At 27.5% G+C, this 27,740-nt stretch overlaps 1 protein-coding gene across 2 annotated transcripts in view; it reads right to left on the bottom strand.

The window, feature by feature from the left end:
- Positions 1 to 7,002: 7,002 nt before the first annotated feature.
- Positions 7,003 to 27,740, bottom strand: part of LOC127289754 (protein cortex) — a 161,136-nt gene continuing 140,398 nt past the window's right edge. Inside the window, exons 2-9 of one of the 2 annotated variants that reach the window (XM_051317879.1) lie at positions 11,283 to 11,492; positions 8,967 to 9,168; positions 8,551 to 8,733; positions 8,389 to 8,483; positions 8,209 to 8,318; positions 7,938 to 8,145; positions 7,528 to 7,846; positions 7,003 to 7,441 (exon numbers count right to left, since the gene is read on the bottom strand). In XM_051317879.1, coding sequence (XP_051173836.1) covers positions 7,317 to 7,441; positions 7,528 to 7,846; positions 7,938 to 8,145; positions 8,209 to 8,318; positions 8,389 to 8,483; positions 8,551 to 8,733; positions 8,967 to 9,168; positions 11,283 to 11,492 — 1,452 coding nt within the window. In that variant the 3' untranslated portion in view covers positions 7,003 to 7,316. The remainder of the gene's footprint in view (positions 7,442 to 7,527; positions 7,847 to 7,937; positions 8,146 to 8,208; positions 8,319 to 8,388; positions 8,484 to 8,550; positions 8,734 to 8,966; positions 9,169 to 11,282; positions 11,493 to 27,740) is intronic. The other variant, XM_051317880.1, reaches the window with a different exon arrangement.

Genomic DNA, 27,740 nt, shown 5'->3' with positions numbered 1-27,740 from the left:
TTTATGCCTATGACAGAATTTTACAAATTCTATATATATATATATATATAGAATAAATAATTTTTTTTTCCACTCAGAAATGCTGTTGATTTAATAGCATAAAAATAATTTAGTTAAATTTCAGTTTAGTTAAATGGAAATTTGGTTAAATGGCAATTCTTTTAAATATCAATTAAGACAAGTGACAATTCGGTTATATATGGCAATTCAGTTAAATGACAGTTTAGTTAAATGGTAGTTTGGCTAAATAATATTTTATTTAAATGACAATTCGGTTATATGAAAATTTAGTTAAATGTCAGTTTAGTTAAATGGAAATTTAGTTGAATGGCAATTCAGTTAAATAGCAATTCTTTTAAATATCAATTAAGACAAGTGACAATTCGGTTTTATATGGCAATTCAGTTAAATGACAGTTTAGTTAAATGGTAGTTTGGCTAAACAATATTTTATTTAAATGGCAATTCGGTTATATGAAAATTAATTAAATTTCAGTTTAGTTAAATGGAAACTTGGTTAAGTGGCAATTCAGTTAAATGACAGTTTAGTTAAATGGTAGTTTGGCTAAATAATATTTTATTTAAATGGCAATTTGGTTATATGAAAATTTAGTTAAATTTCAGTTTAGTTAAATGGAAACTTGGTTAAGTGGCAATTCAGTTAAATAGCAATTCTGTAAAATATCAAATAAATTAAGTGGCAATTCAGTTAAATGACAGTTTAGTTAATTGGTAGTTTGGCTAAACAATATTTTATTTAAATGGCAATTCGGTTATATGAAAATTTAGTTAAATTTCAAATGGAAATGGAAATTCGGTTAAGTGGCAATTCAGTTAAATAGCAATTCTGTTAAATATCAATAAAATCAAGTGGCAATTCGGTTATATATGGCAATTCAGTTAAATGACATTTTAGTTAATTGGTAGTTTGGTTAAATAATATTTTATTTAAATGGCAATGCGGTTATATGAAAATTTAGTTAAATGTCAGTTTAGTTCAATGGAAATTTGGTTAAGTGGCAAACAAAATTTTAGCTGCATTGTGAAAAAAGAGCCATTGAACCAACTCTGTCAGGTATAAAAAATTAATTCATCATATGCTATAGAATTTGTAAAATTTTTCATAGGTTCTATAACATATATATGCTTTTGAATCAATAATTTTTATGCCTATGACAGAATTTTACAAATTCTATATATATATATATATATATAGAATGAATAATTTTTGTTGCCTCTCAGAAATGCTGTTGATTTAATAGCATAAAAATTAATACAGATTTCCGATACTGATGAATACAATTTGAATTTATTTTTTGTCAAACAGCAAAAATTAGCAGATTAAATACGAGCACAATTTCATGATTCTTTTTTCTTATTTAGAAATCAGAACATGTCAAAAAAAGATTAGGAGAAAGATTAACATCTTTTGATGAAGCATCAAGGAAAAATTATTTTTAAAATCCTCTACAAGTACATTTATTCTGCTATGCCTTTTTGAAGTAGTGCTTCAAAAAAAAATCGTATAAGCAATTAAAACAGAAATCTTCTGTTTCAAAAATGCATCTGTACAAAATAAATCTACGTAAAGTTTAGAAAATAATTTTTCCATTTTTAATGCTGTTAATCTTTGTTTTTTTTTTGGAATATTTGACGATTTCTAAATAATAAATAGAATTAAGAAAATTGTGGCTAAATTACACCTGTTGGCAAAGCCGGATCCTGATGGTAAAGTATCAGGTAATCATTGTATACACATTGCTTTATCTTCTTTGTCTCGAGTAGGAGATAATCATCGAACGATTTGTTGCATTGTAGCAAGTAGCGCGCTTTGCGTGACAGTGGCTCGGTTATTGCGAACTTAATGGCCGATCGATGTGAAGTTTGCACGAGGTTTAACCAAGAGAGAGAGAGAGAGAGAGAGAGAGAGAGAGAGAGAAAGAGAGACCGTTAGTTAACCAATAGGGGAATATCGAAGGGTTCAAAGTATAGAGTGAGAAAAAAGGGCGCGAGGAATATAGTTGGCTTTCAAAAGAGCCATAGTGCAGAGAGAAAGAGAGGGAGTGAGAGAGAGAAAGAGAGAGAGAGCATGACTATAAGCCTTCTTGGTTATTAAGACGTTCCAACTGAAATATGACGTCCAACGGAAATAATTGCTCCACGCTCGAGCTTTCTTGCTCTCATAGCACCCAACGGCAGCGTGCCAGCAATCTTTAAATTTATGACATAGCTATTTCAAATTACGAACCTTTTCTCTCTCCCTTCAATTCATTTTTCTTTTTTTTTTTTTTTAAATAAATGTTTATAAGAATTTTTCCCAAAAATTCTCACCCCCTCAGGTGAAGTGTTCATGAAACTTGTTTATATAAACGACTTTCTATAAGTAGCTCCTCTCTATAGTATTATTATTATTATATATGCTAATAATTTTTTAGCATCCAAGTTTAAATTGTCATTTTAGTTGGTTGTATGTTTAGATATAAATAAACGATTTATTTCATGATCTTTTTTTTCTTCTTCTTCTTCTTATCGCAATTGTATATTATTAAAATTTATAAGAAATTTTAAATTTAATTATACCTTACTTTTTTTTTTACTCAGTTATTTTTTTTTTATTTATAGTGTATATAATATAATAATAATAATAATAGATGAAAATTGCTACGATTCAGAAACGTTTTAACTTGACGTTTTGATAGGTTTCAAGAACCATTCATTACTAATGTTCTACACATTCGTATTGTGTTTCAATTTGTGAAACAATCTCTCATGGACACTGATAATTTATGAACGTCCATTAATAGTTCATTTTGAAACGGGATTTCGATTATCATCGTCGGAGTTTAGACGGCTAAATCGCGATTACGCATATAGCAATATAAGTATATATATATATGTATAAAACAAGTCTCGACGTAACGAGGTTTTGCTCCCCCGAGTGTGTATGTGTGTGTATGCCTCTCTTCTCAATTGGATTTTTCTTCTTTCTTCGTTTAAGTCTCTCGAGTTCAGAAACTTAAACAGAAGAACCGCTCTCTAAAAGTTTCTTCGCGGCTGCTTCTATCTTATATAGTGTTCCTATGGCGCATGCCGTTAATGGCCAGCAAGCAATTATTGTCTTAAGCCAGGTGGTCTGTACTTATTAGTACCATAATACAACCAACCAAGTTATATGAACAAGACAGTATATATATATATATATATATATATACACGAACTGTGTAAACTTTTAACGATACAGAGAATATAAGGGGGTTAGGAATAGGTCGATTTACGGATAATTCGCATACGTGAAACAGTTAGATGATTATTGGTAAAATGGCAATTTATTTATATAAATTGAATTTAATCCGCGAGTTAACAGCAGCTGCTGGCCTTTTCCCATTTTTGTTTTATATTCTGTATAATAAATTTATATAATACCATTTTTGGTAATATTGCTTCTGAGCTTTTCTGCGCTCAACAGATTCTTCGACTTTTTTTTTTCTCAATATTTCCAACATTACTGAATTGTCATTTTGCCAAGGATGCAATTTTTTTTCATTTTCATTCTACAGAATCTCCATGTGAAATAGAAAGAACTTTTTCAATTGAATAAAAATTCAAATTTAATTTAAATTCAGCTAAATGACAATACGGTTTAATGGCAGCTTAGTGTCAATTCGATGAAATTTTAGTTAAATCAAGTGGCGATTCGGCTAAATATCAGATTAGTTAAATGGAAATTAGGTTAAATAACAGTTAAGTTAAATGGTAGTTTGGCTAAATAATATTTCATTTAAATGGCAATTCGGTTATATGAAAATTTAGTTAAATTTCAGTTTAGTTAAATGGAAATTTGGTTAAATGGCAATTCAGTTAAATAGCAATTCTTTTAAATATCAATTAAGACAAGTGACAATTCGGTTATATATGGCAATTCAGTTAAATGACATTTTAGTTAAATCGTAGTTTGGCTCAATAATATTTTCTTTAAATGGCAATTCGGTTATATGAAAATTTAGTTAAATGTCACTTTAGTTAAATGGAAATTTGGTTAAGTGTCAATTCAGTTAAATAGCAATTCTGTTAAATATCAATTAAATTAAGTGGCAATTCAGTTAAATGACATTTTAGTTAAATGGTAGTTTGGCTAAATAATATTTTATTTAAATGTCAATTCGGTTATATGAAAATTTAGTTAAATTTCAGTTTACTTAAATGGAAACTTGGTTAAGTGGCAATTCAGTTAAATAGCAATTCCGTTAAATATCAATTAAATCAAGTGACAATTCGGTTATATATGGCAATTCAGTTAAATGACAGTTTAGTTAAATAATAGTTTGGCTAAACAATATTTTATTTAGATGGCAATTCGGTTATATGAAAATTTAGTTAAATGACAGTTTAGTTAAATGGTAGTTTGGCTAAATAATATTTTATTTAAATGGCAATTCGGTTATATGAAAATTTAGTTAAATGTCAGTTTAGTTAAATGGAAATTTGGTTAAGCGTCAATTCAGTTAAATAGCAATTCCGTTAAATATTAATTAAATCAAGTGACAATTCGGTTATATATGGCAATTCAGTTAAATGACAGTTCAGTTAAATGGTAGTTTGGCTAAACAATATTTTATTTAAATGGCAATTCGGTTATATGAAAATTTATTTTAATGTCAGTTTAGTTAAATGGAAATTTGGTTAAGTATCAATTCAGTTAAATAGCAATTCTATTAAATATCAATTAAATTAAGTGGCAATTCAGTTAAATGACAGTTTAGTTAAATGGTATAGTTTGGCTAAATAATATTTTATTTAAATGGCAATTCGGTTATATGAAAATTTAGTTAAATGTCAGTTTAGTTAAATGGAAATTTGGTTAAGTATCAATTCAGTTAAATAGCAATTCTATTAAATATCAATTAAATTAAGTGGCAGTTCAGTTAAATGACAGTTTAGTTAAAGGGTATAATTTGGCTAAATAATATTTTATTTAAATGGCAATTCGGTTATATGAAAATTTAGTTAAATGGAAATTTGATTAAGTGGCAATTCTGTAAAATATCAAATAAATTAAGTGTCAATCTGGTTATATATGGCAATTCAGTTAAATGACAGTTTAGTTAAATGGAAATTTTGTTAAATGGCAATTCAGTTAAATAGCAGTTTAGTTAAATAGCAATTCGGTTAAATATCAGTTTAGTCAAATAGAAATTTAATTAAATATTAATGTACTTAAATGGTAATTTAGTTAAATACTAATTTGATTGAATAAAAATTAATTTCACATTACAATTTGGCTAAATAAAATTTTCAGCGAAATGGCAATTCTATTAAATTATTTACTATTCGTTTGAGGGAAAAATTTCATGCCGAAGAATTCAGTTAAATGGCAAATTGAAAGTTGATTATGTTATTATTCGATCAAATGTGTTGCATAATTCATTTTAATTTAATCAATTTTTCTTTATTAAATACACACTTGACATTATTTCAATCAAGTTATGCGAGGACGGTCATTAATCATCATCATCATCATACGGAAACAATTTCCAGCTGTGTGTTAATTAATTTCATATTTCTAACGCAATATAATTTTTAATTTATAGATAAATTTTTTTGTAATTAGAATATTTTCTAGAAATTTTGTTTTTATGCATCCTTAAATTAAAAAAAAAAAAAAAAAAAATACGTGTTATAGAAGAAGTTCCACTATATCATTTATAGACTTATTGTAATTTATTATAGACAACCAGTTTATTAATTAAAATATAGTAAATTAATAAATTTATATATACAAAGTGGAGATTTTATCGGATTTTTTAGTTTTTTTGAAAAAGAACGCGAAATTATTATATGAATATCAGAATGTTTTCTTTATCTGATAATGGTTATTTTTTGTTTTATTGTTTTTTTTTTTTGTTGATGACAGGTCATCCTCGTTAATTCACAGATGTGAAAGTCGAGTAGTGTATATGTCTTCATGATGAATGTCGAGAGATAGCGAGCAATGGCTACTGTACCAACTATATATGTCTTATTTTCTGACTTGACGTTAAAGGACTAAATTTTCTCAGCGTGTGATCCAAATGATGCAATTTAAATAATTGAATACAATTTAAATTGTCTCTTATCGTTCAAGAGTTTTTTTTTTAATTTTCTTATCAACTGTTGCATATATGAAGCAACCGCAAGGAACATTCTTCTTTATCTAAAAATTATTTTCTACTGTGCTATTAATACCTGATTTTCATATACATATGTATTTAATCTATAGTGAAGGTAGTACTTTCCATTTTTCCTTAGCTTTCGATAAGAAGTAAATGTATTTTCGTAATTAAGCTATGATTATGGTGAATAAAAAATTTAAATTATAGTATAATATTAATCATATACATTTATATAATTTTTTTCTTTTTTTAAAAATATTTTATGATTACATTCTTTTTAATGATAATTTTATATGAAATTTAATTAATTGTTGATAATTACTTTCGTTGTTTTTTGTAGTTTCGTATCTTTCTTTTTTTTTTTTGAAATTTTAGATTTCAATATGCTTCTGAGTTTGTATGGCAATTTTAACCATAGAAATGTGTAAGCTCTGTTTAGCAGTGATAAGGTTTACAGTTACTTGTGTTAGCAGACTATTTTGCTGTTTTGCTCGTAAATTTCCGACACGTGGATTACGTTGTACATTCAGAAATCATGGAATGTATTTCCTTGTGTATATATAGTGTATTCGAATTGCAATGTTTTCAAAGATCTCTTTAGTAAAGTTGCTGTATTTGTTAAGCAGCTTAACTGTACATGCAACAAGATTTCGTTAAACTTTCTATATATATATATATATATATATGTATCTTGCTCTTGTGTTATTTCTTCATTTTTTTATTCTCAAGCGCAAAAGACAAATGAGCAAAGTTTTAGATAAGCTACAATTTCATTCTAAAAACCTATGCGATTTTATATCCTTCCAAAAGAAATAAAACTGGTTTTATATAAGGGTGTGTAGAAAACCAAATAATTATTCTAAAATCGTATTTATTAAAATAAAAATATTAATTTTTTTTGTAAAAAAAATTTTTGTTTGCACAATTTCTATGATTTTTAAAATTATACATAAATAAATACTCTATTATATATTAACAGTTCAATTTTTAACAAATCGTATATATATAGTTATAGAAGTTAAAAACACTTTTTACATTTTTGTAACGGTTTTAAAATTTTTCTTAATTATTAATTTCTTTTGTTTTTGTTGACGATGAAAAATAATAATCAATGGCCAGCCATTCACTTCTTTTTTTTTGTAAATAATAATAATAATAATTATTATTATTATCGTATATTGTAATAAGCGAATACGTTAGTGTCAATAAATTTTTCAATTTTTTTCTTTTTTATTGACTGATTTTCTTGGCCAAAAATATTCCAAATTGTTATTGTATCACGACATGGTAGAGCTATAAGAATTTTTTGCAAATAAAAATATTACATTTTTTTTTTCATTAAGATGATTATATATATATATATATATATATATGCTTACCAAGCTTAGTGTGATCAGGATTCGAAATAATATTTAATATTTTAACATCCTTTTCAATTGGAATAAAATCAACAATTTTATCTAAATTTTCAAGTACAACAATTTTAACTTGTCGTTCACCTCGTTCGTAACATGACCAATGAACAATTAATTCGCCAGTTAATTTATTAAATAATAAATTTTCCACAGTCCCTGTAAAATCAATTGTACGATATTGCAATGGTTTTTGTACATTAACATTCCAAACTGATAAAGATCCATCATTGTGTCCACCACCAACGCAAAGAATATGATTGTTCCATGGATGCCAAGCAAGTGACTGAGATTAAAAAAATTTTTTTTTTTTTTTAATTTACAAGAATGTTTTATCTAAATATAATTAATTATATATTATTTATTTAGATATTTACCTTTATTCGTTTGTAATATTGCATATTCATATAGGGTTCAAAATCGGGCCAGAAAAAAATTTTTATCGATTTATCTTGAAATGTTACCGCTAGATATTTATCATTTGGTGATAGTGAAAAATGAATAATATCACTTTCACAATCTACTGTATTCTCAATCTTGCCAGTTTCTTCATTCAAATTAAACATAATTCCTGAACTGCATCCCCTATTAAAAATTGAATAAAAATAAAAATATTCAATATTTGGGGGGGTGGGGGAATTAACTTACCCTAAAATGAATTTATCTGTACTTGACCAACAAATGTTGACAATTTCACAAAATAAATATTCATCACATGGACAATTACAAAACCATTGTCTGTTCGCTTTTTTCTTATTCTTAGAGAAAAAAAAAATTTTCAATTAAAAATTATTTCTTAAAAAAAATATTTAAAAAAAATATAATTACTTCAAGTTTAGCTTCTGTTCCTTTTGTTCTTAAATGCTTCATTGTAATTTTAGAGATATTACTTCTGTATTTGTGTCCAATTGCAAATTTACTACCTATATTGCAAAAAAAAAAAAAAAGAAAATAAATATACTGAAAAAAAAAAAATTTCTTGCGCCCTACCATCATTATTCCATTTAACAACAGTAACATAACCGCTATTGTCATAATTTTCATAATTCAATTTTGAAGGAGAATCAGCATCGAAAACACCAACACCACCGTCAATTGCCATGACGATATAATTTTGTTTACCCCAATCAACCAAATGTCTTCCGCGTATAAAAAATGGAAATCTAAATATTTCTGCAAAAAAAAAAGAAAAAAAAAATTTTATTCAATTTTATTACACTATTTTACAAGGGAAAAAACATACGTAAGTGACATACTTATGTATGTTTTTTCAATTGTAGACGGTATATTGTAATTCAAAATAATATTAAATTCTAAACAAATTCAAATTTTTTTTTTTTTTTTTTTTTGAATCAGAACTTAATAATCAATTTGAATTGCAATGAAAAAGAAGTAATATCATTTACGTGGAATTTGGTGATTAACATTATCACCTTTGTGTGATGAACACATTAATGGTTTTTTACGAGGTCGACATTGCCATAATTTATCATTGTTATTTATATTGTTGTTATTTTGTAAATTTTGCTGTTGTCCTGGAAATATGTTTAATTCCAATAATATTGCATTCATACCCCGTTTACGCCATTCAGTTGGTAATGACTTTATCTGAAATAAAAAATAAAATAATAAATGAAAAGATAGTAGGAAATTTTTTTAAATTAATTTAATTTAATTATTTTTAAAAATAAAAAAAATTAAGTTAAATGTAAATTTATTTATTTTTTTTTTTGTATCTTTGGATGGGTAATCTAATTTCTTTTCGTTCTTTTATTTTATAAACCATTTCAATTGAAATTACACTATTATATGCCTAGTAAAATTAAAAGAGACTCGTGTTTTCTTATTTATAATAATGAGCCTTTTATCTATAAGCTATATGCAACTTTGTACATATATATATATATATATATATACTTTGAAAGCGAATTCAACGTTTATTTCTTATCTGTAATTAACCTTTTTATGATTGTGAATACTTAACAAAATTTTTTTTTTTGTATTCAAAAGTGAAGTTTCTTGTGCATCTCCCCATATAGTATATAATAAAAAAAAAAAGAAAGAAACAACAGACCTTTTTAATAACATGCGTTTCAATTAAATTGAAACATTTTCTCGTATGGGTATTTTTAAAGAGTCATATAATGATTTCTACCAAATTGGCAGTAAAGATACTGTGGCGCAATAAAGGTCTTCATTAGTTGTTATACATTTCTTCTAAAACATTTTTCATTGAATTTAGTTGAAATTAAATGTAATTTTCATTTCCCTTGCAATTAAGCTGACACTTAAAATGAACCTCGTTTCTTGTGTGTCAAATGAAAAGAGAGACAGTAAAATATACAAGTTGGAGAAAAAAAGATGGTGACAATAATGTTTTTACATTAACATTTGAGAAAAATCATTTTTACGAATGAAAACTTTAATGGAGAAATGAAAATTCTTTATACGCTGAAATGAAATATACTTTATTCTTGATTTTAAAAATATTTTTCAAATTAAAAGTATGTTCAATTTATTTATTATTAATTTAATATTAATAATTAAGAACGAGTATAATAATTAAATATAGTTATCATAGTAACCCCACTTGGAAAGATTTCCCGGAAAGTGCCTCCTGGAGGTTCTATCAGAATTCCGCCGGAAAGTTCCAACGTAATTCCATCGGAATTCCATCGGAGTTCCAAAGAATTTCCAATGTGATTCCGATGGAGTTCCGACGGAATTCCGATTATTTTTTTTTTCAAAATTTTATAGTCCTAATTCCGTCGGAATCCCATCGGAAATTCTTTGAGAACTCCGATGGAATTCCGACGGAATTAAGTTGGAAATTCCGGCGGAATTCTGATAGAACCTCTAGGGGGCACTTTCCGGGGAATCTTTCCAAGTGGGGCCGTTTATATGACAATCGTTACCATAGCATCCGTTACTATAGAAACCGTTAAATTAAGTAATTATTATTTTTTTATTGAATTTTAAAAATATAAATAAACTGATTTTGTAAAAAAAAAAATCATTAGAGAATTTTGTTACACAAAATGCAAATACGCGAAATATATTGTCTGGAATAATGGGGAGTTTCACTTCGTTATGGAGTGGCAACATAAATGACATGTGACGTTGCGTGGGTAACTAAGTCGCGTCAGTGGCAATTAAGTATATAAATCCAACATTTTCACTAAAAACAAAAAAAAAAAAAAAAAGTAAATAAAGTAACGCGACTGTATATAGTAATAAATTTTTCATTTTGACATTATTATATATTATGTATTCAATTAAGTTATTCATTGAGAATTTTTTACTATATATTAAATTTATAAAAAAAACTATCTATATTTACGAGAGACAAGTATAATCGAGAAGAAGAACGAAGTAGTTTATTTATTTAAAGCAAAGAAAAAAAACCAATTAAAACTAACGTACTTGCTTACAACGACGTAGGAAACTGAAAAATTTTGCTGAACAACAACTGAAACGATATATCCTCTTATACTTAAAATTAATATGTATTATGCTAATTACTTAACGATTATTCAAACTTTTATATGTTTATTATTCTTCACTTGTGTACACCCAAGAAGAATTATCGCGCGCAGGAGCATTTTAATTAGTAAAAAAAATATTTTCAGCACCAATAAATCATTTTCAATATACATATATATATATATATACAATAATACATTTTTTCGAAAAACAAAAAAAATTAAAATTTGCATTTATACCTGTTCCAATACTTGTAGTTCATTTTCATTCTTTATTTTATTCACTTTTCCTTCAAAATGAAAATTAAAGGCATTTGACTTCAATGATTTTCTCTGTGGAATGAATCTGTCACCGACAAATTTTTGTTTATATAATTCTTTTCCTGTCCATGTATATACATTTGCAGGTATTGTTTCAGGTAAATTTCTTTCCTCAACGCGGCTGACATCCTAAAAAAAAAAACAACAACAATTAAAAATATAAAAATCATTTTACATTCTTTTTTCCTATATATTTTGTTTAGTCAAAAATTTCTTTAAAAAAAAAAAGTTTCTTTAAATTATTATTGAAAATAAAAAAAACTTCAAAAAATATTTCTTTAATATAGGAAAAAGTGTGTAAAATTTTTAGTAACCCAACACAAATTAAATATTGATTAAATTAGTCAACTAACTAATTAATATTTTATTATATATAAAATCGAAAACACAAAGAATTTTCATTTCTTCTTATAATATATATTGTAAATTATTATTTAAAAAAATCAAAAAATAAATATAAAAATATCTCTATTATAAAACCAAAGTTTTTATAATATATAAAAACAATTCAGTAAAAATAAAAATGTTTATAAAATAATTATAATTTATATAATTATACAATTAGCTATTTAATTATTTTATTATTCACTTTAATTATTTGCATCAAAATAAATTTTTGAAAAACTTTTTTAAGAAAATAAAAGTTCTTTTTTAATTTTTAACAAGTGTTGTCAAGAAAATTTTTTTAAATTTTTATTTTAAAAATTATTAATTTTTTTATATAAAAATTTAATTTATTTTTAGTTTGATCGTTTTAAATTTTTTTTGCTTTATTGCATATCTGAAAACAATAAAAAAAAAAATTGCAAAATGTTTTGGAATTAGTCTCAGGAAACTTTTTGTTTAAATAATTTTACCCACAAAAAAGCAAAATAAAATACCTATTTTAATTTTTAAAAATAAAATCAAAGTGAAAAAATTTTTATAAAGAAAATATTTAAACATAAAAATTCATCAGGTTCACTCTAGAATTTTTTGTAAACTAGTATTATAATTAAAAAGAAAATCTATTTATTTATACTCTGGTATAATACTGAAATTTTTGGTTGGGTAAATAGAGTAGAAAAAAAAAATATATATATATATATATAAATTCATCAGAAGGAAAAAGCGAGTGGAATAAAAATTTGAATTTCGAATGAGATATGTTGTGAAAAATCGTAATCTATTGAAAATAAGTAACAGATAATATACACAATAGAAGTATTCAAATTGAAAGGGATGAAAATTTATATAACGAAATTTCACACGGCTATATGTGTTCTATAGAAGTTTTACTTCGTAACAAGTGGTTATTGTGTATATATGTATATATATAAAATGTAAACGGAATAATTGTTAGTGGTGAAAAAGTAGAGGGGGTAACCATTTAGGAAAAAAAATATTTCAGACATAAAATTCCAAAAATTTTATCGAGATTCACTATATATATACATAGGGATGCAGAGGGTATATAGAGAGAGAGAGAGAGAGGGAAACTTCCGGTCCTTTGGGGGTAATATGTGTTACCAGGCATTATGCAAGTCCCGTGAAGTGAAATTTTTCGTTGGTAAAAGGGGTAATATTTATCTCGGATGTTTCACCCTCTTGTACCCCCAACGAACATCTGGACACCCGTAATGGATGGACCCAGACCTTATTTCGATTTTTTTTTTTACGTTTCTTTTGTATATGAAAAGATTATAGAAAAATTTTCTTTTTTCTAAAATTGAAAAAATTTTTAATTTTCTAAAATAAATTTTTATACCAAACAAAGACGTGGATTAATTTAAAATATAAAATATTCGCAGCTATATTTTGCGTTTCATTTCAGGGGAAAGAAAAATCAGGTTTTTAAATATATGATTACAAAATAGTGACATATGAGTGAATTGTCCCTGTTTGTTTTATACTCAACCCTATATACCACAAAACGTTATACCAAAATATTTAAATTTTTTTTATTACGATACTTAATTTTCTTTTTTATTGCGCTTTCAACAGGGTATTTTTTTTTCTAAATTTATTGTTTTTTAAATAATAAGAAAAATAAAATATTATAAATAAATTATAATCACAAGAAAAATGCGGTAATTATGTAATGTAAGAAATGGAAATAATTTTTTTTCCCCAAAAATTCTGTAAATATTACATTTATTCAATTGTGAAAAAATAAAGTAGAAAAATTATTAACTATTGCAGTAAGTAGAGAAAAAATAATTTTTTTGCATTAAAATTTTGTTTATATAGTATAAGATTGATCGAAAAAAAAAATGACAAATGGTGGCGAGTCCTAGATGAAAAAAACATTGCTCCCATTTTTTTTCAGGGGACTTTCAGCTTTATGCAAATATTACAAAAACGCTATATATATATATATATATATATATATATTTTCTTTGCTGCCAGAATATGCCAATGTTCTCTCTCTCTCTCTCTCTCTCTATATATATATATATATATATATATATATAGAGAGAGAGAGAGAGAGATTCTGGCAGCAAAGAAAAATTTTGTCAACCACGCGATATGGAGATAGTCACCTCTTCTTCTCTCGCACCCCATAAATTACTATATATAGATATACATTTAGCGACTAAGAAGATTCTCTCTTAAAAAATATCATCGCGTGCCCATCTCCGTGGGATGTCCCGCGAACCTGAATTTCTTTTAAAGAGTCACATGGTGAGAGATAATAAAGAACTAAAAATTTTGCGTTTCACACATTTGTTATATAATATAACCCGTTTTGTCACAGCAAAGAATTAAATGTCATTCTTACAACGAATATACATTCCAGCCTGTCATAATTCAAGGTTTGAATTAAATAATATATTACTGCTGTTCTTTTTTTTTTTCTTCTTCATTATAATACCTCCTTTTTGTTGTTGTTGTTGTTACAATTACATTTCTCATTTTTTTCCATATAATAATAATTACGCGAAAACAAAATTTATTTAAATTAAATTTTAAAATTTATTTATTAATTTATAAAGTCTCTATTTTGTAAAAAAAATATATTTTTACCCTCTTATATTTTATTATTCACATTTTAGAAAGTTTTTAAAACAAGCAAATATTTCTATACAACTTTCTATAAAACTCTTATATTATAGATTTGAAACTATTTCTCGAGGGTAAAAAAAATTTCCGTGAAAGTTGAATTATTTCTCAATTAACGTTTTGTAATGTTGCGTATAAAATTTTTTTTTGTCTTTTGTATTAAAAGCTTTTTCAAGTACACCCACCTAACCTTCGACATGTTTGACTACGACCGTTCGATGTAGAACTTGTCTATACAAGAGAGCGAGGGAGAAATAAAATTCAGGATATACACACACATATATATTTATATATATATATATATATATGTATAAGATTCACATCCGTGATGTTGAGCGAATGCGAGGGGCGTAAAAAAATTTTACATCTCATGTTTTCTGACCAAGTTCTCGCCATGTGAAAACAAACTGTCTTGACCTTATTTTTATTAAAGCAATTGACATTTCACTCTATTTTCATTTTAAAAACCACAAACATTTTCTGCTTTTGAGAGCATGTTTGAAACTGAAAAATAAATTTTAGAACGAAATATATATTTAATTGTACACGGAAAAAAAATATTCGGCTTTGAGTTATATGAAAAATAGCAAATAAATTTACTTTTGAAAAAAAATTTGATTATAATAAAATTGTAATTATAATTTATTATAAACTCCAAAGCTAATGATATATATTTGTCTCAGGCTATAAATAAATATTTATTTGTTTCAAATAAATTTTTTTTCATTAGAATATTTTATTGCTGTTATTTAAATACATTAGGATCAGCCGGGGTAAATCCGAACGCTAATTATTTCAGCTTAATTAAAATTTAAAAAAATAAGTTAGACATGAGAATTTTTACCTCAGATCCTCTTCAAGAGATTCTAAGTATTACACTGTAAAAAAGGGAGTTAAAATTTAACTCCCTAAGGGACTCTATAAAAGTCGCACCCTTTTTAGAGTTAAAGCAAAGGGAGTTCAACTTTAACTCCTTACACGAGTTGAAGAATATGATCCTCCATTATAAAATAACTCAAAAGGGAGTTGATACTGCACTGTTAAAAATCGGGCTTCAACTTTACACTAAAAAGATTGAAATAATATATTTTTAATCCGAAAAGGGTAAATGTTTGCATGTCATTGGTTGGACAAAAAACTTTAAGCCAATGAAATAAAAACATTCGCACTTGTCGAGATTGAAAATATATAATTTCAATCTTTTTAGTGTAAAGTTGAAGCTTGATTTTTAACAGTGTAAACTCCCTAACCTGAACTCCCTTCCACTATTGGTTAACTCCTTTTTCGAGTTGATTCTTAACTCGAAAAATCGAACTCCCAACTCCTAGTGCTGTTAACTCCCTAAATTTTTTACAGTGTATCCCATAACGAGTATTGCAAAAAAGATTGACAATCAAATATGACACTCTTTTAGTATTTTGTCTCGTATTTGACACGGTGCGCTAGAAGCAAAAATAGGTATCACAAAAATGCGGATAAAAACGGTTTGTGCAGCATGATTTGTACATATTTATAGGTTCAAAATCCGGTTAAAATGAAATCCTACCAGTTCCCGTTTCCGAGAAATTCATAAAAATCGTTCTTTTTTTTATTATTTCAAGTTCTTGAATGTAATAATTAATATCCATTGAATTTTTTTGGAACTTTTGGCTAAATTTATTCAAAAATATATATTAGAAGTTATTCTTTTAATATATTTTTATATAATTAGTGCATATAAATTCGAGAAAAGGAAGATTTTTAACAAATGAAATAAAGAAAATTTTGAATTACGTAATAAATTTATAAGATTTTATAGAGGCATAATTTTATTTTTAATTGAACAAAATATAAACTTTAAATCCATATAACATTAAAATTTCTTTTTAAATATTTAAAAAACAATTAATAACGACGTAACATTTAAACATGTTCTGAAGAAAATTCAACTACGGCCTTCTTTAATTTTCATTTAACCAAACAAACTGACAACACATTATTTATTGTCATTGAGGTTGCCATGGTAACTATTTAATTTAAAAAAAAATTATCCTGCGAGAAGTTTCCACTTTATGAATTAAAAAGAATGTTATTCTTTTTCATATTAAAAAATTATTTTTATGGATTTTTCCAAAACGGGAACAGGTAGGATTTTATTTCAACCGGATTTTGAACCTATAAATATGTACAAATCATGCTGCACAAACCGTTTTTATCCGCATTTTTGTGATACCTATTTTTGCTTCTAGCGCACCGTGTTGAAGAGAAAGAAGCTAAAAATTCATTTGATTATTTATAATTGTTTGTTATAAATATTAGAACAGAAACTATTTTTGATTTTTGCTTTCTGTAAAATTTTATTAATAATATCAGACCGTTCAAATTTATCCCGGAAAATTGGAAAACCGGGGTAAATTCGAACGGTATTTTCAATAATTTTTTCTTATATCAAAAATTGTTTTTATTTGATTACACTATTATTTTAACATTATAAAAGTACATAGAAAAAAGTTTTTCTTTCTATATGTATCCTCCTTAGTAATTAATAAGCAGAAACTTAATCTCTCTTCTCTCGAAGGAGTGTTCCACTTTTTTTGCCAAATGGTTTGTTGAAAAAAGTTTTTCATGATCTTAATAAAATTTGGTATTCTAGGGTTTTTGGGGTCGCTGATTACCAATTTGAAGTCAGTTTTTCAAAATTCAAAATGGCGGATCCAATATGGCGGACGAAAATAAAAAAATTCATTGGATTCGCTCGAAAATTGTTACTCGGGGGGTTTCAGGGTCGCTGATTACGAATTTGGAGTTAGGAAATTTGATCATTTTTAAAAATAAGTTTTAGGAAAGTCTGCCATATTGAATCCGCCATTTTGAATTTAAAAAATTTGACTTTTATTTTTGTATTTACATTCAAATCACTCCAAAATACTTTCTGTACCAAGTTTTGCAAAAATCCGTTATAATTTGATAAAGTTATTGAAGGTTTTAATTGTGTAATGCATTTTAATTTTTAACCTGTTTGATTTTTGTATTTATATATGATGCATTATTACATACAATAGGTTTATTATCGTATTTTTTTTTTTTGAGTTTTTATATAAGTTTAACAATTGCAATACTTTAAGTTTATTTTCCCTAAGATTTTTCTGAAATACAGTGGCGTTCGTATTTACCCCGGTATTTTAGGAAAGTTGCAAAGTATCGAGATAAATACGAACGCTAAGTTTCCTGCGATTGTAATTTATCAAAAAAATTTTTGCTACCCCATAAAATTGTTCTATGGAAGTAAAGTAACAACTTCATGCACCAGAATACCGGAAGTATTGTCTTTTAAAAGAAAAAACTTATGTTATTGTTGAAACTTACTTAAAAGCGTTCGGATTTACCCCGGCTGACCCTATTTGTGTTAAATAAAAATTTTAATTGGATAAAGAAAAATTATAATTTGGCTAAAAGAATGTTTTATTTATTAAAATTTTTGAAAAATTAATTAATTAATGCTCTTTTTGTAAATCAAAAATTAGAAAAAATTTTTTTATATTAAGAGAGAATGAAACTAAAAATTCTAAAAAAGGTGGGAAAGAAAGCCGCGAGATTTTTTTTTTTTTTTCGAGAATTCTTCCTTCTTTTGATACACGTGCGAAGGGGTTGGGCATGCTTGACATCCGAAGCCAATAAATCGAGTGTTGCAAGATCTGATTTGCATGGAGCTAAGACTTAAAAATTCGCCGCAGCTGCTACTGCTGCTTTTGCTCTCGTGTGTATTTCTTCTCGTGGGCTGAAAATTTTTTGTGGAAGATTTTTCCCATAGGGCATCAACGAAAATATAGAGAGAAAGACCCCCAGCAAAGATAGTAGTTCCAACACGTTTAATAATAATTGTCCATTCGCAATACAAGTTGTAGACCATCCACTATGGTCATTTGTTAATCTGAAGTGTCCAATTTTACCGCGTAAGGTGCAAAGAAAGGGTTGAACGCCTAGTTTTTGATATGGGGTGTTTTCTACATATATAAGAATATAAAAGACTAGAATCTAGTCGCTACCCTTCTAACCTCGCCGCTAACTGAAGAGGTCCAGTAGGTCACATCCACCTTCTGCACGGATCACGGCATTTACGGTTTGACCTTTTCTTTTATAAATAGAAGAAAATCATTTTTTTTTATACTTTTATTTTTTTACAACTATTCAAATTCTCATCTCACATTAAGGGGAAAATTCCTCTTCTTAATGTTGTCCTCTTGAATAGTTTTTTTTAACCAGAGATTTCTGTTATAAAAAAAAAAAAAATTATCCCCTTCAGAGGAAAATTATATTTGATTAAAAAAAAAAAAAAATTAAGAGTATATCCACAAAGAAAAAAAAAATATGAAAAGCAAAATATTTGTTTTCTTTTTTAATAAAAATTTGCATAAGCTGCGGAATACAATATGAGAAGAATAATTAATCTGCATTTGGATGAATCTTGGAGAGCTATATAAGGGATGCCCTGTAGCATCGAAGAAGCGTCTAATGTCCCGTAACCCATAATATAGATGATAAATGACGAAAAAATATTGACCTTGTATTTGGAGATTTTTGTTATACACGATGGGACAATATTATTTCATTCATACCGGTTACTTCTTCCCACGGTGTGCTACCGGCGATTGGACCGGTCAGCAGATGACATCAAACTCATACACACGTGTCATTGCATTAAGTTTGTGTGATTCTTCATATATATATATACATACACATATACATATAACTTGCAGAGAAAAAAAAATTTGCTATTGCAGTAGAATTATTTTAGTCTGAATTTAAATCTTCGCAGGGGGCATATAAAAGGGATAACAGATTTCTCTATTTTCTTCATGTATTTATTTATACTAGACCATTGCGCACTTTAGCTCGCTGATTATTGTTTTCTAATTATTAAATTATTTTTTATTATTAAAACAATAATAATGATGTTTTATATGATATTTAATATTAATATATTATAATATTATATATTTGACTACACAGAAAATTAAAAGGCATTAAAATAAGCTGCAACGTATGCTTATTATTTTAATCCAATTTTGCTTATTTTAATACTAAAATGGATTAAAATAAGCAAAATTGGATTAAAATAATAGTAGCTTATTTTAATGCCTTTTAATTTTCTGTCAGTAACTAAACAATATTTCTTTCTCATTTGTTTCATTGAATATCGTTTCCTTTAACTAAAAAATATAATTTTTTCAAATCATACTAATTGGAAAATAACTGGAAAATACGTTAAAACTAATTTTTTTATCCCACTTGGAAAGATTCCCCGGAAAGTGACCACTGGAAGTTTTATCAAAATTCCACCGGAACTTCCAACGTAATTCCGTCGGTATTCTATCGGAGTTTCAAAGAATTTCCGATGGGATTCCGACGGAATTCTGACGGAAGTCCGATTAATTTTTTTCAAAACTTTTAGAGTCCTAATTCCGTCGGAACTCCGTCGGAAGTTCCGGTGGAATTTTGATAAAACCTCCAGGGGTCATTTTCCGGGGAATCTTTCCACGTGGGATAAAAAATACTATTCTTTTTGAATAAAAAATACTTTTTTCAAATCATACTAACTGGAAAATATGTTAAAAAATACTTTTTTTTTAAAGAATGTTTTCCTGGAAAAGGAAAAAAAATCCTTCCTCCTTGTTTCAGAAACTAACTAAATAATTTATTTCTCATTTATTTCATTGACTACTATTTTTTTTTAGTAAAAAATACTTTTTCCAAATCATACAATTAGTTGAAGCATAAAATTCGAAATTAATAAAGTTAGGCTATCTTCAAAATTTGAAATTGCTTTTGATGATAACATAAAAAATTAATTTTTTTTTCTTCTGAATTCTCCAGAACTTATCTAGAAATAAAATGAAAAAAAAAATCTTTCATCAAATTCAATAAACGAGGCAAAAGTGTAAATCCGAGATAAATTATATTTTAACAAAAAGAAATTTTTTCGTTTAATAAAATTCGAACGAGAATTTAAATATAATTTAGATTGAACATATTCTGAAATGCACAGTCTCGTCGTGCAAGTTTTCTATATACAGACACATACACACACACACACATACTGAGAAATTAGCATACACGTAAAAAAATGCATGCGAACGATCGGTACAAGTTTCCGTGGGCGATCAAGTACCTCCTGCACCTGAAGACCCGATCCAATGTCTGCGTGCACCTGACTCGGAAATAGTATTAAACTGACCTTTTCCTATATGCCTACACGGGAAAAAGAGAAACGTTGGATTAATACCGTTTTCCGATTGGTTCAACGTCAGTGGGCCCTGTCACGATTTCGGCATTGATTCAACAGACTTTTACTGTTGAACCTACTGTCCATCTATTGTTACAAGTAAGTTGATCCAACAGACACTGCCTACAGCGCTCCTTGCCGTTGAACCAATCGGAAAACGGTATTAATCCAACGTTTTTCTTTTTCCCGTGTACGATGAGATATATAATAATATATTTCTTTCTTTTTTCTGGTCGAAACAAAATTTAATTAATCATAATGAATTCAAATGACCTTGTGACTATTAGAAAAATAAGATTTAATCACAAATATAAATGTTTAATTTTGTTGTTGAGTAAAATATTTTAAAAATTTTTTCTCTAAATTATCATTTATTTTTTGTATTGAATTTTTTTTTAGTTTACCCTATATTTAAAATTGACTACTGTAATACTGGGTATGTACAGTAGTACTGCGACAGTAGTAAAATTTGTTATTAAATTTTTAGTTTCCCCAGGTGGAAAAGTTCCCGGTTGTGACTACCGGTAGTCATTACCGCTCCCGCTACCGGAATATTCACTACCGGTAGTCACTACCGGTAATTTTTCCGGTACTACCGGTAGGCACTAACGGTAATTTTTCCGGTACTACCGGTAGCCACTACATGTAGGCACTACCGGTAATTTTTCCGATACTACCGGTAGCCACTACCGGTAATTTTTCCTGTACTACCGGTAGCCACTACCGGCAATTTTTCCGGTACTACCGGTAGCCACTACCTTTAGGCACTAACGATAATTTTTCCGGTACTACCGGTAGGCACTACCGGTAATTTTTCCGGTACTACCGGTAGGCACTACCGATAATTTTTCCTGTACTACTGGTAGGCACTACCGGTAATTTTTCCGGTACTACCGGTAGGCACTACCGGTAATTTTTCCGGTACTACCGGTAGGCACTACCGGTAATTTTTCCGGTACTACTGGTAATTTTTCCTGTACTACCGGTAGGCACTACCGGTAATTTTTCCGGTACTACCGGTAGCCACTACCTTTAGGCACTAACGGTAATTTTTCCGGTACTACCGGTAGCCACTACCGGTAATTTTTCCGGTACTACCGGTAATTTTTCCGGGACTACCGGTAGTCAGTACCGGTAAGTTTAAAATTACAATCAAAATTTGTTATTTGGTAATAAATTTTGATTGTAATTCCCGGAAAAATTACGGGTAATGACTACCGGTAGTCCCGAAAAAATTACCGATAGTGACTACCGGTAGTAAAAAAAAATTACCGGTAGTGACTACCGGTAGTACCGGAAAAATTACCGGTAGTAACTACCGGTAGTAAAAAAAAAATTACCGGTAGTGACTACCGGTAGTCCCGGAAAAATTACCGGTAGTGGCTACCGGTAATCTAGGAAATATTACCGGTCGTGACTACCGGTAGTGAATATTCCGGTAGCGGAAGCGGTAATGTCTACCGGTAGTCACTAATACCGTGAACTTTTCCACCTGGGTTAGTAATTATAAGTACACGTTGAAAAAACGTTATTTATTTCTTTATCGACGCATTTTTGATAACGAAAAACAAAAAAAAAAAATAAATTAGGAAGTAGAAACTAATTTATTGCTTTATATTTTGTAAACAAAAATTACATTATTTAATATTCAATATAGAATTTTTATGCTAATAATCTTAACATTGGCTAATGCGGCTAATTATGCGATATTAATAGCACTCTTAAGAAACGCTTAAGAAGCAAAGTGTGTTTTTGCTAGTATATTTATTACAGGAAATAGACACTATATTTGTTTCATAAATCGTTACAAGAAATTTTTTCTTTTCTTTTTTTTTATAAATATATAAGTATAAGGGATATTCTGGTGTATATATATATATACATGTTTTAACTTTAGTGAGCGCACAGAGGGATAATCTTAGAAACTGGCGATCGTGCCAGCTCGATCATCCTTGATCTCAATATCAAAGGGAACCCGCGATGCCGATGTACAGCGCGTATATATTGAGTGTGCGTACCAGTCATGCTGTTTTTAATTTGTTGAATCCCGATCGATGCAACTCTTCGGCGACCGTCACTCGTTATATATCCACAGGTCGGTTATAGATCAAGTATACAACACATTTTGCTTGATGATTTATTTCCTTTTCTTATGAAAACTTTGATTTTCTTATATATATATATATATATATATATATATATATATATATATATATATATATATATTTTCTTATATACAAATGCTATATACTCTGTAAAAATGAATTAGTAAAAAAGTTTACTAATTAGTAAAATTTTCCTAATTGTTAGTAAAAGTTACTAATAATTAGTAAAATTTTACTAATTGAAAAGCAAGAAGTGAGTCACTAATTCAAATTAGTAAACTTTTTTACTAATTCAGATTTAGAGAGTACAGATTTAGAATCATGATCTTTATTTTGCGATTGAATAAGATTTTTATTTTCTACAAAATTTCTTGCTATAATCATCATCTTTGTATCTAGGAATAAATTGATTCATCCAATTATTCTCGAAAATGTTTTCTAAAATATAAATTCTTTATAGAATATGACATAGTTACGCTATATAGGTACACTGGTACGGTTGCCATAGTAACAGTTAGCAACCATTTCCATGACAACTCGTGCAGAAATTATTCCACACTCTAAATCTGAATCAGTGAAAATTCTACTGAATTTAAATCACTGATTTGAATTCAGTGGAATTTTCACTGATTCAGATTTAGAGTGCAGGACCCAAGATCGGGGCCGGATCAGGGAATGAGGGTTTGGTATTGACAACCAAACGTTTGGTTGGTATTGAGGCAACCAAATTTTTTTTTGTTGAATCAACAAAATTTTGGTTGTCCCAATCAAACTTTAGTTAAGACAACAAAAATCCTTTTTTTCTAATTTTGGTTATGTCACAAAAATTTTGATTGAGACAATTAAAATTTTGTTGATTCAACCAAAAAAATTTTGGTTGCTTAAATACCAACCAAACGTTTCGTTGTCAATACCAAACCCTTTTTTCAGTGTATTTTTTGACCTAAATTTTAAGACACGCAACCCTTACATGAATCACAGAAAATTAAAAGGCATTAAAATAAGCGTTGCAGCTTATTTTGATACCTTATAATTTCCTGTGAAGGCACTTTAGGCCTACTTAACTTACTGTTTTTTTTTTTTTTTTCTTTGCAAAAATTAGAAAACTTCTTTAATTTTTTTTTCTTGATCAATATTTATATAAATGGGAAACAAATATTTTTCCCATTGTATATAAATATCGATGAATTAATAAATCTGTAGCACACAATGTGAATACGAGGATATCGTTCCCTTATTTCGTGCTTGTCTTTACAATGTTGGTCTGTATATTATTCAACTCTCAACGATGGTCATTTCAATCGTGCGAAGAGTACATAATAAATGGTGACTGAATTTCTGCGAGTTGACTTTAAATTCCACACTCTTGAGTACATATATATATATATGTATATAGACATACACTGATGATGGCAACCAAACACCATAGGGAGGCGCCTTTATATTATTATTATACAAAAGATCAAGATCTCTTGGGACACTTGTCTTTCTCTCTCTCTGTCTTTTTTTTTTTTATTTTTTGCGTAATGACTATAATGGATTTGTTCTTGGAAGTGTTCCAAAAACACAATCAAAAGAAAAAGAAAATTTCTTTGACATATCACTTATAAATTGCACGCGTACATAAACCACACACATGATCTTGATCGTATATACAGAAATTTAAAATAATTGTAGGATAATAGTTATTTTGATATATATATATATATATATATATCTTCCTATATTACAAAAAGATATCAAGAATTCTTGACCTAGGAGGGGGGAGTCCCCCCTCTTAAATTTTGAGGTTATGTTCGTTTCAAGGCTCTGAATATAGCCGCAAGTCCCCCCTCCCTCCTCTCATTTCCTCTCCTCCTCCAAAATGGCCTAAATTTTAAGGTTATGTTCGTTTCAAGACTCTGAATATAGCCGCAAGTCCCCTCCCCCGACAGAAATGATCTAAATTTTGAGGTTATGTTCGTTTCAAGGCTCTGAATATAGCCTCAAGTCCCCCCTCCCTCCTCTCATTTCCCCTCCTCCGCCAAAAATGACCTTAATTTTGTGGTTATGTTTGTTTTAAGACCCTAATAAAGCAATAAGTCCTTTATCTTTCCCTCATCTCTCTCTGTATTTCCCGCCAAAAATGACATAAATTTTAAGGTTATGTAAATTTCAAGACTTTCAATATAGCCGCAAGTGGAGGTTCCCGCCAAAAATGACTTGAATTTAAAGGTTATGTTCGTTTCAAGACTTTTTAATAATTTATTGGTTTTTAGGCAATTTCATTGAAATTATTTTTAAAAATAATTTCTTAATGTCGATTTTAATTTAATTAATTATTTATTTATTATTAATTTAATTAATTTATTAATTAAAATTTAATAATTTTAATTTTAATAATATTTATTCAGATTTCAATGAATTTGTAAGATAATAATTCTTTGAAATAGGTGGTTTATTTGGAAAAATAAGATCAATGGAAAATTAAAAAAAAATGATTAAAACAGGGGGGTTGGCGCTAGTATATATATATATATATATATATATATATATATATATATATATATATATGTTTATAAATAAATATTATAGCAATTATGTGACATGTAGAAATTATTATTAATTATAACTCGAGGGCTTAATATTTGAATTAATTAAGAAATAGTCAATTTTTTTTCTTGTTTTTTGTGAATTTTTATTTATTTATTCAATTTTTTTTAACCATTGGTCTGTTGTTAACTGATGCAGGTTTTATCGAGAGAGTCTTTGAAACAACCTGCTGGTTAAACCTGTATGTACGCGTTTTGTAAATTATTATATAAAAATATTCTTCTCTTAGATACCAGATCTTATCAGTGTTGTTTAAAAGGATGAGAAACGTATTAAACTCTATGTAGTTAGTATGTATGTGCACATAGCGAAATGTAGAAAAATACAAACCAGATATTTTTTTTTTTTTTTGCAAAAAAGCATCATTGAATTAATTTAATAAAAATATGTTTTAAATTGTTTCACATTAATTTGAAAATTACAAAACTTCAATTCATAGAGAGAGAGAAAGAGAGAGACAAATTTCTCAATAAATTTTAAGGGGGAGTTACACCTTTGACCCGAAAAAAAATTCGATTTTTTTTTTTTTGCTTAAACGATAGTTTAAGATGTGTAGAATAGAAATTATATCAGGAGAAGTGATTTCGAAGTTATTTTATGTGAAAAAATCGAAATCTACAGAAGGTGTCCTATAGCGCTGCCAGTGCTTGTCAAAACTTTAAAAGCGTTTTTCTCGAAATGACGTTTTTCAAAACGGTGGACAGTCTAGCTCGAACAGTTTTGATCGGATTGACTTCGGCCAAAGTTTTTTTTGTTCGTCATTTACTAATGCTTTAGAGTACGTAGCGAATTTTTTTTTGGTTTGTTTTTTTTTTTTGGCAATAGATTTTTTGAGAAAATTTAGCCCTAAAAACCGACTTTTTCCTTCAAACAGCTGCCAAATTCACAAAAATTAATATTTTTAAAATATCCTACGTACTCTAAAGCTAAATCTATCACAGATTCAGAAAAACTTTGAATTTTTGTTTTAGATTAAACGGTCTAACCGGAATATTGTCCACCGATTTGCTCTGCAGAGAAACAGGACCAACTTTGGCGCCCTCTATAGGCTACAAATTTAAACTTTTTTAAGTGTAAATATATTTTTGTAAACTTCAAATCATAACAAATAAAGTCCCTGAAACCAAATTTTGTTTACTTTATTCCTGTGTCTTAAAAAAATTCTTGAAAAACAGGTTCAAAAGAGACCTCAAAGGTGTAACTCCCCCTTAAAAGGTAACAATTTCTTGGATAGTATACATATATATATGTGCCATGTTTATTTTTTATTACGTGTTGTCTCAAAACAATAGAAAGTGTATAGTTGGGAGGTTCTGCCCATTAGCTAGAGAAATTACAGTGCCACCGTAAATATTACAATGTCGGTATAAATTATGCTCACATTCACTATGGTAATATATACTCAAGAAAATGCAGTACTAGCAATTTATGCTATACGCACTCCTATATCATATATATATATATATATATATATATATATATATAACAATAATTTTGATATTTATCCGTTTTCCGATAATTGCTTTACTCTATTATATGTCCAATATAATAAAGCTGGAAAAAAAACCCTTGCAGATATCTAATATTGATAATTTCTATTTGAAATTGCCGTGGTATTGATTTATAATATATAATAATTAAGAATTCTATTCAGATATAAATTACAGTACATATATATCAAATTGAGTGGAGTTTTTTTTTCTTCTTCTAATTGTTTGAAAAATTTACCATTTTTTATTATTAAAAAAAATTACAGCATTTTGAGTATATGAAATTATATTGTGTTCAATATAATGATTATATATGGATTCTATAAATATATTTTCATAGAAAATTAAAATGTATTAAAATAAGCTGGAACGCTTATTATTTTAATCCAATTTTGCTTATATTAATACCAAAATGGATTAAAATAAGCAAAATTGGATTAAAATAATAGCAGCTTATTTTAATGCCTTTTAATTTTCTGTGTTTTTTAATTATTTTATTTAATTAATTATTAAGTATAACAAAAAATTAAATAATATTTTTCTTTTACAGATGATTTGGAGCAAAGGTAAGAAATTTTTATTTTTTGTTTATGTAACGTACTCTCTAATTATGAATTAGTAAAAATGTTTACTAATTTGAATTAGTGACTCACTTTTTGCTTCTAAATTAGTAAAAATTTTTACTAATTTTTATTTACTATTATTATTTATTTTCTATTTTTTTATTTTACTAATAATTAGTAAAATTTTACTAATTCAGAAGCAAAAAGTGAGTCACTAATTCAAATTAGTAAACATTTTTACTAATTCAGATTTAGAGAGTATATCGCGAAGAAAGGGACCTTCGAAGGAAAAAAATTAAAGGTTATGTTTTCGAAATTTTTGA

The sequence above is a fragment of the Leptopilina boulardi genome, unplaced genomic scaffold (genome assembly GCF_019393585.1).
Source record: "Leptopilina boulardi isolate dan_hultmark-lab unplaced genomic scaffold, ZJU_Lbou_2.1 LbouV2_51, whole genome shotgun sequence".
In the NCBI taxonomy this organism is placed as follows: Eukaryota; Metazoa; Arthropoda; class Insecta; order Hymenoptera; family Figitidae; genus Leptopilina; species Leptopilina boulardi.
This window is presented reverse-complemented; position numbering and strand designations above follow the sequence as displayed.